The sequence below is a fragment of the Humulus lupulus genome, chromosome 2 (assembly GCF_963169125.1).
Source record: "Humulus lupulus chromosome 2, drHumLupu1.1, whole genome shotgun sequence".
Lineage (NCBI taxonomy): Eukaryota > Viridiplantae > Streptophyta > Magnoliopsida > Rosales > Cannabaceae > Humulus > Humulus lupulus.
Genome location: NC_084794.1, coordinates 233672813 through 233687279, shown reverse-complemented (window position 1 = coordinate 233687279; position 14467 = coordinate 233672813). Strand labels below are relative to the sequence as shown.

General features: G+C 32.6%; 3 protein-coding genes across 5 annotated transcripts; 1 reads left to right on the top strand and 2 right to left on the bottom strand.

Moving 5' to 3' along the window:
• Positions 1 to 2433: 2433 nt before the first annotated feature.
• Positions 2434 to 9579, top strand: LOC133819055 (uncharacterized). 3 transcript variants are annotated; one of them, XR_009886262.1, is made up of 11 exons: positions 2434 to 2574; positions 3476 to 3546; positions 4086 to 5183; positions 5306 to 5430; positions 5520 to 5604; positions 5698 to 5790; positions 5948 to 6001; positions 6097 to 6228; positions 6334 to 6579; positions 6676 to 7658; positions 9164 to 9579. XR_009886262.1 is itself a non-coding variant. In XM_062252211.1 (11 exons), exons 3-11 carry the CDS (start codon positions 4092 to 4094, stop codon positions 6970 to 6972), a joined length of 1875 nt encoding a protein of 624 aa, XP_062108195.1. In that variant the 5' UTR covers positions 2434 to 2574; positions 3476 to 3546; positions 4086 to 4091; the 3' UTR covers positions 6973 to 9579. The 3 variants fall into 3 exon arrangements, 2 of the variants coding, with proteins under 2 accessions (XP_062108195.1, XP_062108194.1); XM_062252211.1 differs by having other exon boundaries at positions 6676 to 6709; positions 6959 to 9579; XM_062252210.1 differs by having other exon boundaries at positions 6676 to 9579.
• Positions 9580 to 11406: 1827 nt separating this feature from the next.
• On the bottom strand, positions 11407 to 12680 carry LOC133816579 (uncharacterized). The gene is made up of 4 exons (XM_062248995.1): positions 12465 to 12680; positions 12243 to 12383; positions 11891 to 12076; positions 11407 to 11759 (listed from the first exon to the last, which is right to left on the bottom strand). The coding sequence occupies exons 2-4, from the start codon at positions 12291 to 12293 to the stop codon at positions 11607 to 11609; spliced, it is 390 nt and encodes a 129-aa protein (XP_062104979.1). The 5' UTR covers positions 12294 to 12383; positions 12465 to 12680; the 3' UTR covers positions 11407 to 11606.
• Positions 12361 to 14124, bottom strand: LOC133815263 (uncharacterized). Its single transcript, XM_062248117.1, has 7 exons — positions 13563 to 14124; positions 13363 to 13467; positions 13130 to 13287; positions 12947 to 13031; positions 12637 to 12729; positions 12473 to 12560; positions 12361 to 12383 (listed from the first exon to the last, which is right to left on the bottom strand). Exons 1-7 carry the CDS (start codon positions 14118 to 14120, stop codon positions 12361 to 12363), a joined length of 1110 nt encoding a protein of 369 aa, XP_062104101.1. The 5' UTR covers positions 14121 to 14124.
• Positions 14125 to 14467: the final 343 nt, after the last annotated feature.

Genomic DNA, 14467 nt, shown 5'->3' with positions numbered 1-14467 from the left:
ATATTCTCTTCGGTCGGGTGTATTTGACTTGACTATCTGTCCAATTTCTTAACTGGTGCATTGGGCCACTGCTAAGCCAGATCACCCCACTAACTCATGCCATGTGCTAATTTTATTGCCACGTCATTCTTTTCAAATTTTTGGGATAACATGTATATTGTTAAAAGAATGGATAAGATCTGGGAGTATTTTTTTTCAATCCTATTTTACTTATGCAAAACGGTTTCTTAGTAAGAGCGGAATTCCTATATTTCTATTATAATGGAATTTTAGTTATTCAAATAGCAAACTGAACGATAGAATGGTCTTTGTATAGAAATTTGATAAATTTACATTCTTTATTGTTTTTATAATTTAATTACAAAAATACTTTTCTTAATTTAATTTACAATACTACCATTTTTTATACCACTTTTTCCAATTTTTTTTTATTATTATTTTTTTTTTTTTCACATATGGGGCTCCCTTTCTCTCTCCACTATACTTTTTTTTTATTAATTTATTGCATTCTCTCTTATCTTTAATTTTAATAATCTTTTTCCGGTCACACCATTAGTCAGTTGGACTCAAAAATGGTATCATCGCGACCTACTCTCTCTTATTTTCTCCCAGATTACAAGACTCTCACACATGGATCCTCAAAACTAAGCTCTTGCTTTTTCTGATATAGATAAGTCTTATATATACTAAGAGCATTAGCCTTTTTTTTCTTTATTTTACAACGGAAAGAATAACGAGTGTAATACAAAACTTTGTTTGAGATTCTGTTGAGTTGTAATATGTTGTTGGCAGATAAAGTATTGAGTCTTGGTCTGTTATAACAGAATTTGATTGAAACAAACTCTATTTGGGGACTTGTATTGTAACAATTTTAAAAAATTATTGTTTAAAAATTAATTAAAATTTGAGTTTTTAATATATTACATATATGTATTTAAAATGAATTTTTTTTTGTAATAGTGAGAATAATTTGACTAATATTATGTTTATGTTTTTGTATTGATGTGTCAAAAATATATAGTAGCATTGGAGTATTTTTTTTGACCATGAGTTTTGGAGTATTTAGTAAACGAAAGAGTTGTAAATTAATGAAAAACTTTATGATTACAATAGTAAATTTTTAATTAATATAATTCAATATCTTTTTTTGCCCGTTATGTCATTTTCTTACGATAACTTTCTTCTTAATTTTGGAATTTTATGAAGGGTAATTCGAATATAAAATTATTAATTTCTAAAATACTTGTTTTTTTTTTCAATTGCTACATTTCACAAATAAATAAATTAAGAACTGCCACGATTTTCGTGGGGATTGAGGTATAAGAAGATTTATGGGATGTCATCTAGATAAAAGCTGACACACTTTTCTTTTGTTATTTTGATTTATAATGATTAGAAGTAACTTAATTACGTAGTTAGAATTGCCCTTGCAAAAGATGGCCCCTATGAAATTTTATAACACATGATTCTCAGTTCGACCAATAATGCCAAAGATATACTAGAATTTGAATATATAACCGAATTATTATGTATCCTTCAATGGCCAATAACACCCAAAACCCTAACCATTATACCCAAAAGCTTGCCCTAGGCACCAGTAGTTTGATCACTCAAGAAAAGGACAGACAGTTCACCGTTTGTCATTATTATTTACATTTTCTCGGGTTATTCACACATTGTAATGATTTTTTGACTTTCATTTATGAAAATTAATCTGATAGGGGACCACCCAAAAATAAAAAAACACGTGTAGAATAGAGAAATATTAAATGGATTATATTTCTTTATGTCTCTTTCAAATAATTGGACACTACTAAAACGAACGAATTCAATCAGATAATTAAAAAAAGAAAAGAAAAAGCATAGCCTTGAAATAAGATATCACTATCCATTTGTTTCTTTGTTTGTTCGTACGTTAGGTTTCTTTAATCATAATTTGTGACATTTCAACGTGCATGGGACCTACCTCTGCCATTCTGACACAAATTTATGACGATATATATATTCATTTCTTTATTTTAACGCATGCATATAAATATATTGGCCACTTCTTTGGTGCGGGCGTACGGAATGCCCGCACCTACGGTTTTTTAGTTTATATATTGAGTTTATTTTAAGTTTTGTTTAGTTTATTATTATTATTGTTATCCTTACTCTGATTTATTCAGATTTTAGTACGAATTGTTGAGGGTTTCTATTGTTTATTATTATTATTGTTATCATTACCATTTTAACAGTCAAGATTTGTAGGCTGTTAGTTGTAGGGGTTTGTATTATTATATATTAGTTGTAGTGTTTTGTATTAGTTTATTATTACGTGTGTAACCATTAAGTTAGATAAGACAAAATAACAAATAGTATTTATTACAAGTGGAAGAAGCTATAAAGGTTTTTGTCAGATGTTAGCTAAAGGTTTTGGTCTAATCATAATAATAATAATAAGAAGAAACTTCATCTTCTCCATCGAGTTCCTAAAGGGAACAAGGGTTGGGCTGTTCTTGGAGAAACCGTAGAGTTCATTGCTTCTGGTTACACATCTCAACCTGTGAGCTTCGTGGAAAAATGCAGATCTGAGTAAGCTTATTATTATCACTATTAATTAATTAATTATATGAAGTTTATATATGAAAAAATAAAAATAATACACCAATGAAGAAGCTATAAATGTTTTTGTCAGATATTAGTGCATTTGTGTATCAGTTAGTCATGTATGTAGTCAGATTGTATCTATCTCTCTCCTTTTTTTACTGTGATATATATGATACACGTAACGTAATGGAACTTTGTTTGATTTATCCCTTCTTCTTCACTGAACTTTGTTTGTTCAAAGTTCAGCCGTGAGATCATTTCCAGTTCAACCAAAGAAATACCCATTTTCTTCTTCTTCCATAGTTTATTTGATTTATAGCAAATGAAATGATATGATTTAGTTTCTGATGTGTATATTATATATACTAGTTTCTGAAATTATGCGTTTTATTTCTGATATGAGGAAAACAAAACAAGTGAGAGAAATGGACAAGGATTAGAAATGATGAACTCATGTGCTTTTGTATATTATATAAACATAAAAACAGACCGAATACAGTGGCGCACTCTGTATTCCATAGTTTTTTTTATTTATAGCAAATGAATTGATATGATTTAGTTTCTGAATTCTATGCGTTTTATTTCTGCTAAGAGGAAAACAAAACAAGGGAAAAAAGTGAGAGAAATGGACAAGGATTAGAAATGATGAACCCATGTGCTTTTGTATATTATGTAAACATAAAAACAGACCTAATACAGTGGCGCACTCTACAGTCTACTCACTCTTTTCGATCAGAGGATTAAGGGTGGTTGGTTTGTCATGATTATTGCCTTGGAATCTCTTTTCGATCTATTTTTATTTTATTTCGTTTATTAATAAGAAAACATGCTTTGGTCTTTTGGATACCTGAATATTTTCTATTGACCCTTATTTTCTTCTTCTCAGCTTGAGCTGTACAGGTATTGAGAGAAGAGAGAATTTTTCTGGTTTTCGTTGAGGGAGGCGAAGAAAACAAGGTATTCCATGGTTTATTTGATTTATACCAAATGAAATGATATAATTTAGTTTCTGATATGTATATTATATATATTATTTTGTGATATATATGCGTTTTATATCTCATGCTTCTACCTTGTCAATCTCACTCGTAACTCTTGCTTTTTTCTTTGTTTTTTCAAAGCTCACATATATATCCGTTTTATATTAGTTTCTGATATGTATAATTCTCATCGTGTGAATTGGTGTGTATGTTTTTTTTACACATGGTTAGTTATTTTAAAAGCTATGCCCACTTTCAAAATCAGTAGGAGTATGTAAATATTTCAATTATTTTACTGTTTTGTGACTATAAAGGTGGTTCTGATTGATTATTTAGTGTATAATTAGGGAATGTGAAGATGATAGAAAACTGATTTAAAGTAGGCATTGTAGTTTATTTGTTTGGGCAATGGTTGTAGTTTGTGAAATCAAGTTTGTGTTTTTGTTCATTTTAAGGGAGCATGTTTGATGTGAAATAAATTTGGAGGTAAGTTAAAATTTTCTTTATTGATGGTAGGTTATTATGGATAAAAAGAAGTTAAGCCAAATATTATTGGCATTGATTTCACACGAGGCTGAAATGAAAGTATTTAAACACGAACTTGCTTCTATAAGGCATGATGTTTTAGAGTTACTTCATAATTCGTTAAGAGACGTTGAAGATGAGATTATGTTAGACAAATTGGTTGAGGAAGCTATGCGGATAATGATGAAGGTGGAAAGTTGGAACGTGAGTTTAAATAATCCTTTCTCTCAATCGAAGGTGAATGTTGCAGATAAATTATTGGGAAGCATTTCTTCCGATACTATGAATGTTTTGATTGGAGATCTGGATTTTCAGCTGAGTGGTGAAGGTGCTACTAATGTTGACAGTGCTGGAGTTGACTTGCATCCAGGTGGGTTTGTTGATAGAAACTTTGTAGAGGATGAGGGGTTGTTTCATAATATGGGTCCGGTTGATAATTTGGAAATTGAAGGACAGGATATTTGGTTAGTTTCGTTGAATGGGAAAAACGGAGAGGATGACACGCAATTTAATAGTTCAGATGAAGTTATATTGTCAAATGCATGTGCCAACTTCGACTCAGGTGATTTGAAGCTGAAGCTTCATTCTGAGGATGAATACCATTTAAATATTTTGAAAGTTGATGAGGTAGATGTAAAAGAAAATGTGAGCGATGAATGTTACACAATGGTTACGCCAAGGAATTTGGTTGAGGTAGAAGTTGCGGGTGGAGATATTGATGTTGTAGGAGATTTGGTAGATGCGGCCGTGAATAATAATTTGGCTAAGGCAACATTTGAAGAAAAACAATTGGAAAAGTGTAGTCCTTGTATGTGTATAGAAAATCGTATGTCTACTGGGGAAATATTTGATAGTAATTTAGTAAATACGGGTGCTGAATTAGGTGACTTTTGTACGCATCTTGATGGAATCACGAATATGTTGACCTTCGGGAAGAGAAGATCCAACACTAGATTTTCCAGTGTGGAGGATGAAATAAGATGGCACTTCAAAGATGAGATGGAGTTGGTCCGTCAATACGGTGGTTCTGGATTTGATTGTCATATGTTCGATGTGAGAGACAATGAAATTGGATTCTTTAATGCGCCAGTGAGTTTCTATTTATTGTACTTTGAATTTTATTAATTATGTTATTTTGTAGTAAAGTGAGTATTTTGATATTGTGCATATGTGAATGAGATGTTATGTTAATTATTTGTATGTTTTAACAGCCGCTTCTAGGTTCTTTATTCCCAGCAAGGATAATTAATCGTGGGGTGTGGGGAGATCTGGAAGATTTACATGACTGGGAGAAAGTTATTGTGAATTATGTTCTTGACCCAACTTTGTCGGCCAAGTAAATTTTATATAGGTTTTTCTGTATAGAACCCTCATTTGTAATGTTTTTATCAAACGTTATAATTTTTTTATAAATACTTTGTACAGTGAGATTGTATTTCTTGGGGATAAAGTGATTGGGAGGAGGGCGGACTTTCTAACATTGAATGCACATCAACTGGTTAGCGCTAGAGTAAGTTTAATGGTGTGAAAGTTTTTTTTTAGTTAGTTATATTCCATTATTTTTTAGTAATGTATTAATTTTGGTGACCACTATTTGTTTCAGGTTGTAAATTGTTTAGTGGAGATTTTATCAGCAGAGGAGGTTCATGGACGTGGTAAGAGGAGAAGGTGTTGGTGGATTCCGACAGTGTTATCGGTGAGTTTTATTTGGTTTTAATAAGTAATATAATATAATGTTGTTGTCTTACTAGTGAGTTGTATTATGTGTGATGTTTTTAACAGTACCAAATAACAAAAGTTGGAGTAATTTCAATTGTTTTTAGCGTCCTAATTCGTACAATTTTTCTACTAAGAGCGAAGGAAAAAAATGGGAAGAGTGGTGTGGAGAAGTTGGTGATTGTGAGAAGGTATTGATTAGGAGTAGGTTGAAATTTGAAAATTTGGTATATTTTTTATTTTTTTATGTATGGTATTGGCATAATGGGTTGTTTCGTTGTGATAGGCATATGCTCCTGTGCTTGCAAAGAGACATTGGTTTCTGGCAATTTTGAAGTTCGAAAAGAATCTTGTTGAATTGTATGATAACCTCAAAATTCCTTCGACACCATTTGGTCTTGCTATAATTGAGAATATGGTAGGTGTTTACTAGTGTTTTATTTGTGGTTTTTTAGCATGAATTTGACGAGGGAGATTGATTTTGAAGGTAGAAATTTGTTTGGAATAATTTCTTTTGTTTTAGTTGGAGTCAATGGACAATGCATTTAGTAAGACGTTGAAGGAGGTGCGAGGGAGTGATTTCTGTTTCCGGGGTTTTCATATTGAGCAACCTGTATCTCACAGCAAAGAGTGCATACAGTATGACTGCGGTGTGTATGTGATGAAGATGCTTCTGCAAGAATATGTGCCTGAAGTTCTAAGTCAACGGACAGATGATAAAATAGATGATTTGGAACTTGGGAAATGTGTAAGGAGTGGACCAACTAATGTATGTAGTTATTTATTCAATATATTTTGCTAAAGTATATTTTTGTTTTTTTACTACAATGTAACATTTGAATTAATTGTTCTGTTTGTGTCCTAGGTGGCGACCAAGTGGGATAGGCAACTTATTGCAGGTAGAATACTGACTTCCGGCATTAATAGAGTAAGAGATAATCTAATTGAAAAGGCATCCAAATGGTAGTGAAAGGAGTATGGATATATATGGTATGTTTGAAGTCAGAGAATTTTATGCTAATGCTTTTCATCATGATTATACCTGGGAAGCAACTGTTAGGGGCAAAATTGTGAAATTTCACAAAACTGATATCAATAAATTTTTCAAATTGCCTACCTTAGAACATGATGAATATATGGACTTACAGGATCAACTTTGTGAGGAGAGTACTTGGGACACTATCTTGCAAGCCTTAACCCCGCCAGGTACTGAATGGACCTTCAATGGCACTCATCGAGTGGGGTTTCCCTTCAACTTATTGACTAGGGAGAAAAGAGTGTGGTTATATTTTATTTGTTCAAATCTGACACCCACCGAATCTTTTACCATTGTCACACCTAGTAAAGCCGTATTGCTGTATGCTGTTTTACACAAGAAATCCATAGATGTTGGCAACATTTTTGCTTCTAATTTAAATGAGTGTTGTGCCACTGGTTATGTAGGGCTTTATTTTCCTAGCCTCATCACTAGTTTGTGTTTGCAAGCAGGGGTCCCCATTAATGACTTAGAGGAGAAATTGCCCCCTCTAGTTTATGATCTGGTTAAGATTAACAAGGTCAAAACTTTTTCAGCTGATCCTACTGCAGGTCCTTCAAGGCAGGCTGCTCGTCCACCACCAAGACCTCAGAATCCCAACCAAAGGTTGGACGCTTTAGTGTCACAGTTTCAGCAGCACCACTTGTGGAGTGTCGGTGTGGCACAGAACCAATATGCCTACAACCAAGCTTTCGCCACTCATTTTGGCATAGACACAAGTGGATTTCCACCATTTCCACCACCACCTAATTTCGCATATCCTCCACCTGAAGGGGATGACGAGGCCGGCTCTTCAACCTGAGTCGAGTCAGGTAAGTTTTCTTTCCTTAGTTTTTATTTAAACATTGGGGACAATGTTTTTGATAAGTTTGGGGAAGGGGGATTTAGTTATTTGTGTTAATAGTTAGTTGAGTCAAGTAACTGTTTCGTTTGATGTTTTGTGTTTTGTTAAATTATTAATTGTGTTGTGTGTTAGGGTGTCTAGAGAGTCTGTCGAATCAAGATAACAATGATTAGCCGATGAGAATAAGTGAATGACTTATAATATAATTCAAGAAAAATATGCTTGATTGTAAAAACAATCCGTGTGCTTGGTTTGACCACTTCTTTGGATTACTTTAATTCATTGAATCACTGAATATTTGATCATGATTGGTAAATTCTTGCATTTAAATAAATTTACACTTGCTGAATTTTGAATGTGGAAAGAATGTATGAACAAATTCTAGAACTTGCTTGCTTACTATTTGAGGCGAAATCATAGACAATGCTTGTTTAGGAAAGTGATTTAGGCGATTTTTTGGAACGTTTGAGCCTTTCAAGCCATCCTTGATTAATTTATCCTTAGTTACCCTTTTCGAGCCTAAAAGTAACTTTTTATTGTGAACCACTTTTTTTGACCCTAATTGAACACTTAATTATTTTTTTTCATTCCCTTGATCTATACCATGAGCATATAAACATATAAATGGGGATTGAATTGTAATGGGTGTTATTGTTTGATTTGGTTGTGACAATAGAAAAATAAAAGATTGACAGGAAAATTCAGAAAAAAAACATTGAAAATAAATTACACTTCTTATGTTTGTTCACATTGAAAGACATAAGTTTGGGGAAGTGTAGTTGAAAAAAAAAAGACAAAAAAAAAAGATACAATTAGTGTGAATTCTTCTCAATCTTGGAAAATAAAGGGTAGGTGCGGGTTGTTTGGATTACAAAGTGGATATCCGGTGTGGTTTGTTTGGATTATATGCTTATGGTATATATGAGCCTAAATGACTATTTTATCTACCGGTACCTAAGCCTCTCAATACAAGCTTTAAAAGACCTCTTGATTCTTGAACATGCATTGATTTTTATTAGTGGAAAATAATAAGTTAGCAAGCATATGGAAATTTGGGATTTGATGGATTGATGGTGAGAGTTCAGCATGTGTAAATTATTTTAAATATGATTTATTTACTGTTCATGATTGAATAGACAAACAGACCAATGGGTTAAGGTAAGTTGAAGAAGTGGTTGGATTGAAAATCTGGATTACGTGTCCGTTATTGTTCGAAAATTATATATGCTTGTCATTCATTAATTTTGAGGCTTTAAAAATTGTGGGTATCTTGATTCATTTGTTTAGTGTTTTTGTTTGTTTGTTTAGTGTTTCTTAAGTTTTGTTTTCTTTGCTCGATGGCGAGCAAATGTTAAGTTTGGGGAAGTTTGATAAATGAGTTTTACACTCATTTATCTATGTGTTTTTCAGGTAAAATATTAGGTGTTTTGATTTGTTTTGTTCTATTTTACGTTTGTTTTTGTATGTTTTCAGGTGTCGAAGGACTTAGGTGACTTAGGTGTGGAAACATGGTGGAAAAATAGACAAAATGACAAAAAGTGGTGGAAAATGTGTTTCAGAGTACTTCCTGCGACCGCAGGAAGTGTGTCTTGCGACCGCATATTCAGAGGAATTTTGCATTTATAGACCATTTCTGCGACCGCAGGATGTGTCTGAAAAGGAGAAAAACGCAGATTTACTCTTGGATATCTGGACTGAGAGAGGAGGCTAAGGAGGCTGTGGATTGATCATCTACTTTTTTTTTTCTTTTCTTTTTAATTTTAGTTTATGTTAATTTCATGTTTATGGATTTCTTAATGATAAACATGAACTAAATTTCTGTTTAGGTTTTCTAATTGACTCTCTTGAAACTCTATTATGATTTAATGCATTTATTTATTTCTTCTCCATCTGAAATCTATTCCGTTTGTGTTTATTGTTTATGTAATTGATTGATCACCTTTTACATATGAATTATAAATTTGAATCAAAATCTGAAAAGTGAGATTTGAATATGCTAAAATTGAATAGACACATATTTTGATTTACAACGAGAGTATCAAATTGGTTTATGTGATTCATGGCTGTATTCATTGCTTCCTATTGTTTGAATTGACCATAGAAATATAGGGGATTCACATTAGGTCCAGATTTCTCTTTCTTAATTCGAATAGTTAACCCTTTTGTATGCCTATTATTTCAGTGAGAAGAATTTCATTAATAATTAAATTAAAGAATAATAGAGTGGATAGTAGAGAAGATTAGGATTCCTAATTGTTTTACAGTGAATTTAATCCTTGTTCTTGTTATTATTTAATTTCTGCTAGCTTTATTTATTTTTGTCTTTTTGTTTTCAAAATTCACAAATCCTGTTTTTATTAGTCAAATAGAAACTAAAAAGTAATTATTTGGTAATTGATAAATCAGTCTTCGTGGGACGATACTCGTTCTTATCGAGATTTAATACAAATTGCGATTACGTATAATTGCGTAGCTTCATTTTCGCAACAGTTTTCAGGTTAAGTGTTAGGGGTTTAGTTTTGTTTTGTTCTATTTTACGCTTGTTTTTATGTGTTTCAGGTGTCCAATGGGATTAGGTGACATAGGTGTGGAAGCATGATGGAAATAATGACAAAAGAACAAAAGTTGGGGGAAAACGGTGTTTCATGCTACTATCTGCGCCTGCAGTAAAAGGATTTTGCGGCCTAGACTGAGAGAAAATGAGGCACTTTTGCAGACCTGGACTGAGAGAAGAGAAGTGGGATCATATTTTGGAGAAGAACTGTTATCAATATGAATATTTTGGAGTGGGATTATATTTACCTTATGATTAATTTTTTGTTTATGGATTTCTTAATGATGAACAACTACATTCTGTATTAGGGATTTTAATTGAATCACTGGAAACTATTTTACGAATTAAAGCAAAGTTTTATTTTATTTATTCCTCTATTCAAATCTTCTCAGTTTATGTTTCTTATTTGAGAATTGATTGGCCATCAAATTTCAAAACCTACACGATTTTTAATCAAAACTTACAAAGTGAGATTTGGATATGCTATAATTAACTGGACATAAAATTGATCATTCAACTTTCCGTATATGATTTTTTATGTGGTTCTTCAGTTATTGTTCTTATTGCCTCCTAATGCTGAATTTATCATAGAAATATAGAAAATGATTCGTAAGGTTGAGTTTTATATTTCGTAACTAAAATATAAATAGATTTTGTTAACTTGCCATCTTAATAAGAATAAAGAATAGAACAAGCATCGATGAATATTAGAGTGGATAGTGGATGAGATTGAATTCCCTAATTTATTTTTCTGTTAAATTAATTTCTTGAAGTGTTTCTGTTAGTGTTTTTAATTTATGGTTCTGAGTTTCAATTGTAATTATTTTGTTCATGCAATAAATTTTCCATTTTACAAATCAAACATTCCATTAACCAAATAGAAATTATAAATTAATTTTCTGGTAATTGCTAAATCAGACTGTGTGGATGATACCCGAATTTGCCGGTTTTATTACGAATTGCGATTACGTATACTTGCCTAACACAAAAACCTCGCAACATTTTGATTTTGTGCTTGTTCCCTTTCAAACAAAGATTTAATATGACAGCTGTGATATTTCACTTAGGAACCAAATTGAGGTCATTTTCTATGTTCTCCATTCAAGTTGGACAACTAACATTAAATCTCTACAAATGTTAGTCTGTACAACAAAAAAATATCTTCACATGACTGTCCACCATCCATATATTGTGTTATGTGTTAGAAAGAAATATTCAACCGACTTGTAAAAATTTGAAGTAGAGAAAGAGCAAAATGGCCCGGTATCGGTCCCAAAAGATGAAGTACTTGTGCAACCAATTCCATCCTATACAGGCGGTCCCAAAAAATAACAACTGTCAAACACTCCCCTGTAAATGCACTTAAAATAACTTCCTATTTAATCCCCCCCTCATTCCCTGGTTCTTTGTCTTCTTCCACACATCGAAACCAAGCTGAACTTTGCCCCAAATTTTGTTGTGCGTAGAAGTCACCAGCCCAAGAGCAATGCGAATCCTCTCATTCGCAGAATTAAACTAAAATGAAACTCATTGAATACATATTATAACTCAGTACATCCATATTAAGAAAGCTTTTGTAATTAAGGACAAACAAGATTAAAAAGTTATTTAACATACCCCTCTTGACATATATAAAAGACACTTACAACGGAGTGTTTGAAATAGACCTCGTGACGACCCTCAATCCGGTTAATGACGTGGATGCCACAGTCATATCCATTTGATTGTTGAAGAACTCCAACATTTGTCTGAACCTGAAAACGGGTGAATGAAAAAGAAGGCCCCATTTTGTCGGCTATTTGGTCAGCAAGTAAGTAATCAAGCTTCTCCATCTGAAGATCAATTAACAAAATCATCAACTTCTAAATTCATGAATATATTACACTCCCACCTTAACTAGTTCTCTTCCAAATTTAACAATGAAACATTTCATTAAAATACCATTCTTATTTTGCAACTATTAACTTAATCCCACACCAAAATCTAAGTTACACTTACCACCATTTTCACAAGACCACTTCCAGTTGACGACCCATGTTTGTCCAACATCGAGTCACATATTTCTACAATACCATCACCGATGTGTACTATAAAAAGCAACCAGTGTTCTATTTTGTCATTGTGGATTGGAATAAAAATCTGCAACTCATAAACATAACATTACTAATATTTAATATTAGTGCACAAGAGAACAGTACAAAGTTTGTAAGGGGAACATACATGCTGACATTTCTTCAAATCACCAAAGTAAAACTTCCACGCAGAATCATCACGACCATTGTTTGGGAATAAACTGTCAATGCTAATTCCAGCTACCTGTGTTGTGATATAGTCGAATTTAGTATTTATCGAGCCCAAACAACCAAACTAACCAATGAATAGACCAACCTACTGTCAATCTTGTATTCAAATACCAAGCTCTTCCGTCTTCTGCTGACACTAGCAGAGTTGCACGTGTGTTCACCTCGCAAACAACATTCAACACCTACATAAGTAAAATAATATCAAAATAAATTATTAAACCAAAAAAAATAACATACTTGAATTAAACATTCATGTGCTCCAACTGTTTCTCAAATCTAATTCTCTACTACTAAATGCATATTCAATTTTATGCATGAACCCGACTTTATACAAACATATGCAAAATTAGTTTATTATAATATTTCAACAAATTAAAAAGGTTAAGTGTTAAACCTCACCTCACCCATCACCTTTTTACCCGGACCCAAGCTTCTAATCAAATCTCTACTGAGGAAATTAAAATCCGTCTCCACCAATATTTCACTGCATACAATCAAATTATTTGCTACTTACAATAATTTAGATATATAAACTGTCATTTATTCTCCATAATTATATAAATTTGACTCAAACGAACTTACTCAGGTACAACTGGGTCAAAAATAAATTCAACCAGTGACGCAATATCAGGATCGTCAAGTATCGGGGCACTTGCATTAAACGGACCAATCATTTTCATCTGAACATCACCCTTTAATAGTGCAGAGCTAAGTGGCAATGACTGAGAACTACTCTCACCCTGCATATACATAATATTCGGTACTAAAGACAATAATATTGAACAATTAAAAAAAAATATTAATATCATCGTTACCTTTCCAATATGGGAACTACCACCTAATGCACCTGCCCGACGATGGCTTGTTCCCTTAACGTCTGTAGATAATGTCATCGGCTTTATCGTACCTACTCTAGCCTTCTGCATTATCCACAATCAAATATAAATATGTCTTCAAAATAATGCTTTTGTATATACAACAGAAATATAAGAACATTCAAATTCAAATTACTTACTTTCATCGACATCTCACGCTGCAGTAGAGTTTCTCCAAATTGGGATGACATCTTAAAAACTTTATCGTCAAATTTTCCCCTCTTCATTCCCCCACAACTACCCTCCGTCTTATGTATAACCTTTTCATTTTTCTTACATAAATTAGTAGAACTTAAAGAACCAAATTTAATACCACTCAAACCAGAAGAAGAAGTGGGGTGATTCAACTCCCCAGATTGACTTTTACGCTTCGGTACTTCACCACCATGGATATCTCCAACCTTAGTTTCATACTTATTACCCCCTTCGATGAAACGAACTCGCTGGATATCCAAATCAACCCCTTTCCCTTCATCATAAATCATTTGGTTCACGAGTTTCGCATCATCACAATTGCTGCCAAATCTTGTAACCATTTCACATTCATACATTCTTCGCTCATCATCTCTACGTTTCCTAAGATCAATTAATGTCTGCAAATCACCCATTATAATCCGTACACTATCCTTCACCTCCCGATACTCATTCCGTAGGCTTTCCACAGAGTTTAATATGCGATTAAGAAATAACTCTTCCATACTAGTCTCCTGAATTTTATCAACTTAAATTTCAACTTTCCTTTATCAATTATGTCATCAAAACATAACAAAATCAATAACCACTAAAATATAACATTTTATAGTTTTAGACTTTCAAAGAACAACATCTCAACCATTCGATATCAGTTTTACCTCCAAAACTCTATGATACTCACCTTCACTAAATCTATGAATTTCCCAAGAGAAGTTAGATTAATAAACACAAGTTAATGGAAAACTGACACAGTAACAAACATGACAGAAAATCCATTTAGATTAAATTGTCCTGATATGAATGAAAATGGGAAAGAATGAACATCTAAAGTTTCACCTCATATTAATAATAC

Coding starts and splice junctions, on each gene's coding strand:
- LOC133815263 (XM_062248117.1), bottom strand. CDS start 14,120: ATGGAAGAGTTATTTCTTAATCGCATATTAAACTCTGTGGAAAGCCTA. Junction 13,468..13,562: donor AGCGTGAGATGTCGATGAAA/GTAAGTAATTTG, acceptor TGGATAATGCAG/AAGGCTAGAGTAGGTACGAT. Junction 12,730..12,946: donor GTAAAAAGGTGATGGGTGAG/GTGAGGTTTAAC, acceptor TTACTTATGTAG/GTGTTGAATGTTGTTTGCGA.
- LOC133819055 (XM_062252210.1), top strand. CDS start 4,092: ATGGATAAAAAGAAGTTAAGCCAAATATTATTGGCATTGATTTCACAC. Junction 5,431..5,519: donor GACCCAACTTTGTCGGCCAA/GTAAATTTTATA, acceptor TACTTTGTACAG/TGAGATTGTATTTCTTGGGG. Junction 6,580..6,675: donor TAAGGAGTGGACCAACTAAT/GTATGTAGTTAT, acceptor TTTGTGTCCTAG/GTGGCGACCAAGTGGGATAG.
- LOC133816579 (XM_062248995.1), bottom strand. CDS start 12,293: ATGTTGGACAAACATGGGTCGTCAACTGGAAGTGGTCTTGTGAAAATG. Junction 12,077..12,242: donor GTGGTCTTGTGAAAATGGTG/GTAAGTGTAACT, acceptor ATTGATCTTCAG/ATGGAGAAGCTTGATTACTT. Junction 11,760..11,890: donor TCTATTTCAAACACTCCGTT/GTAAGTGTCTTT, acceptor GTTTCATTTTAG/TTTAATTCTGCGAATGAGAG.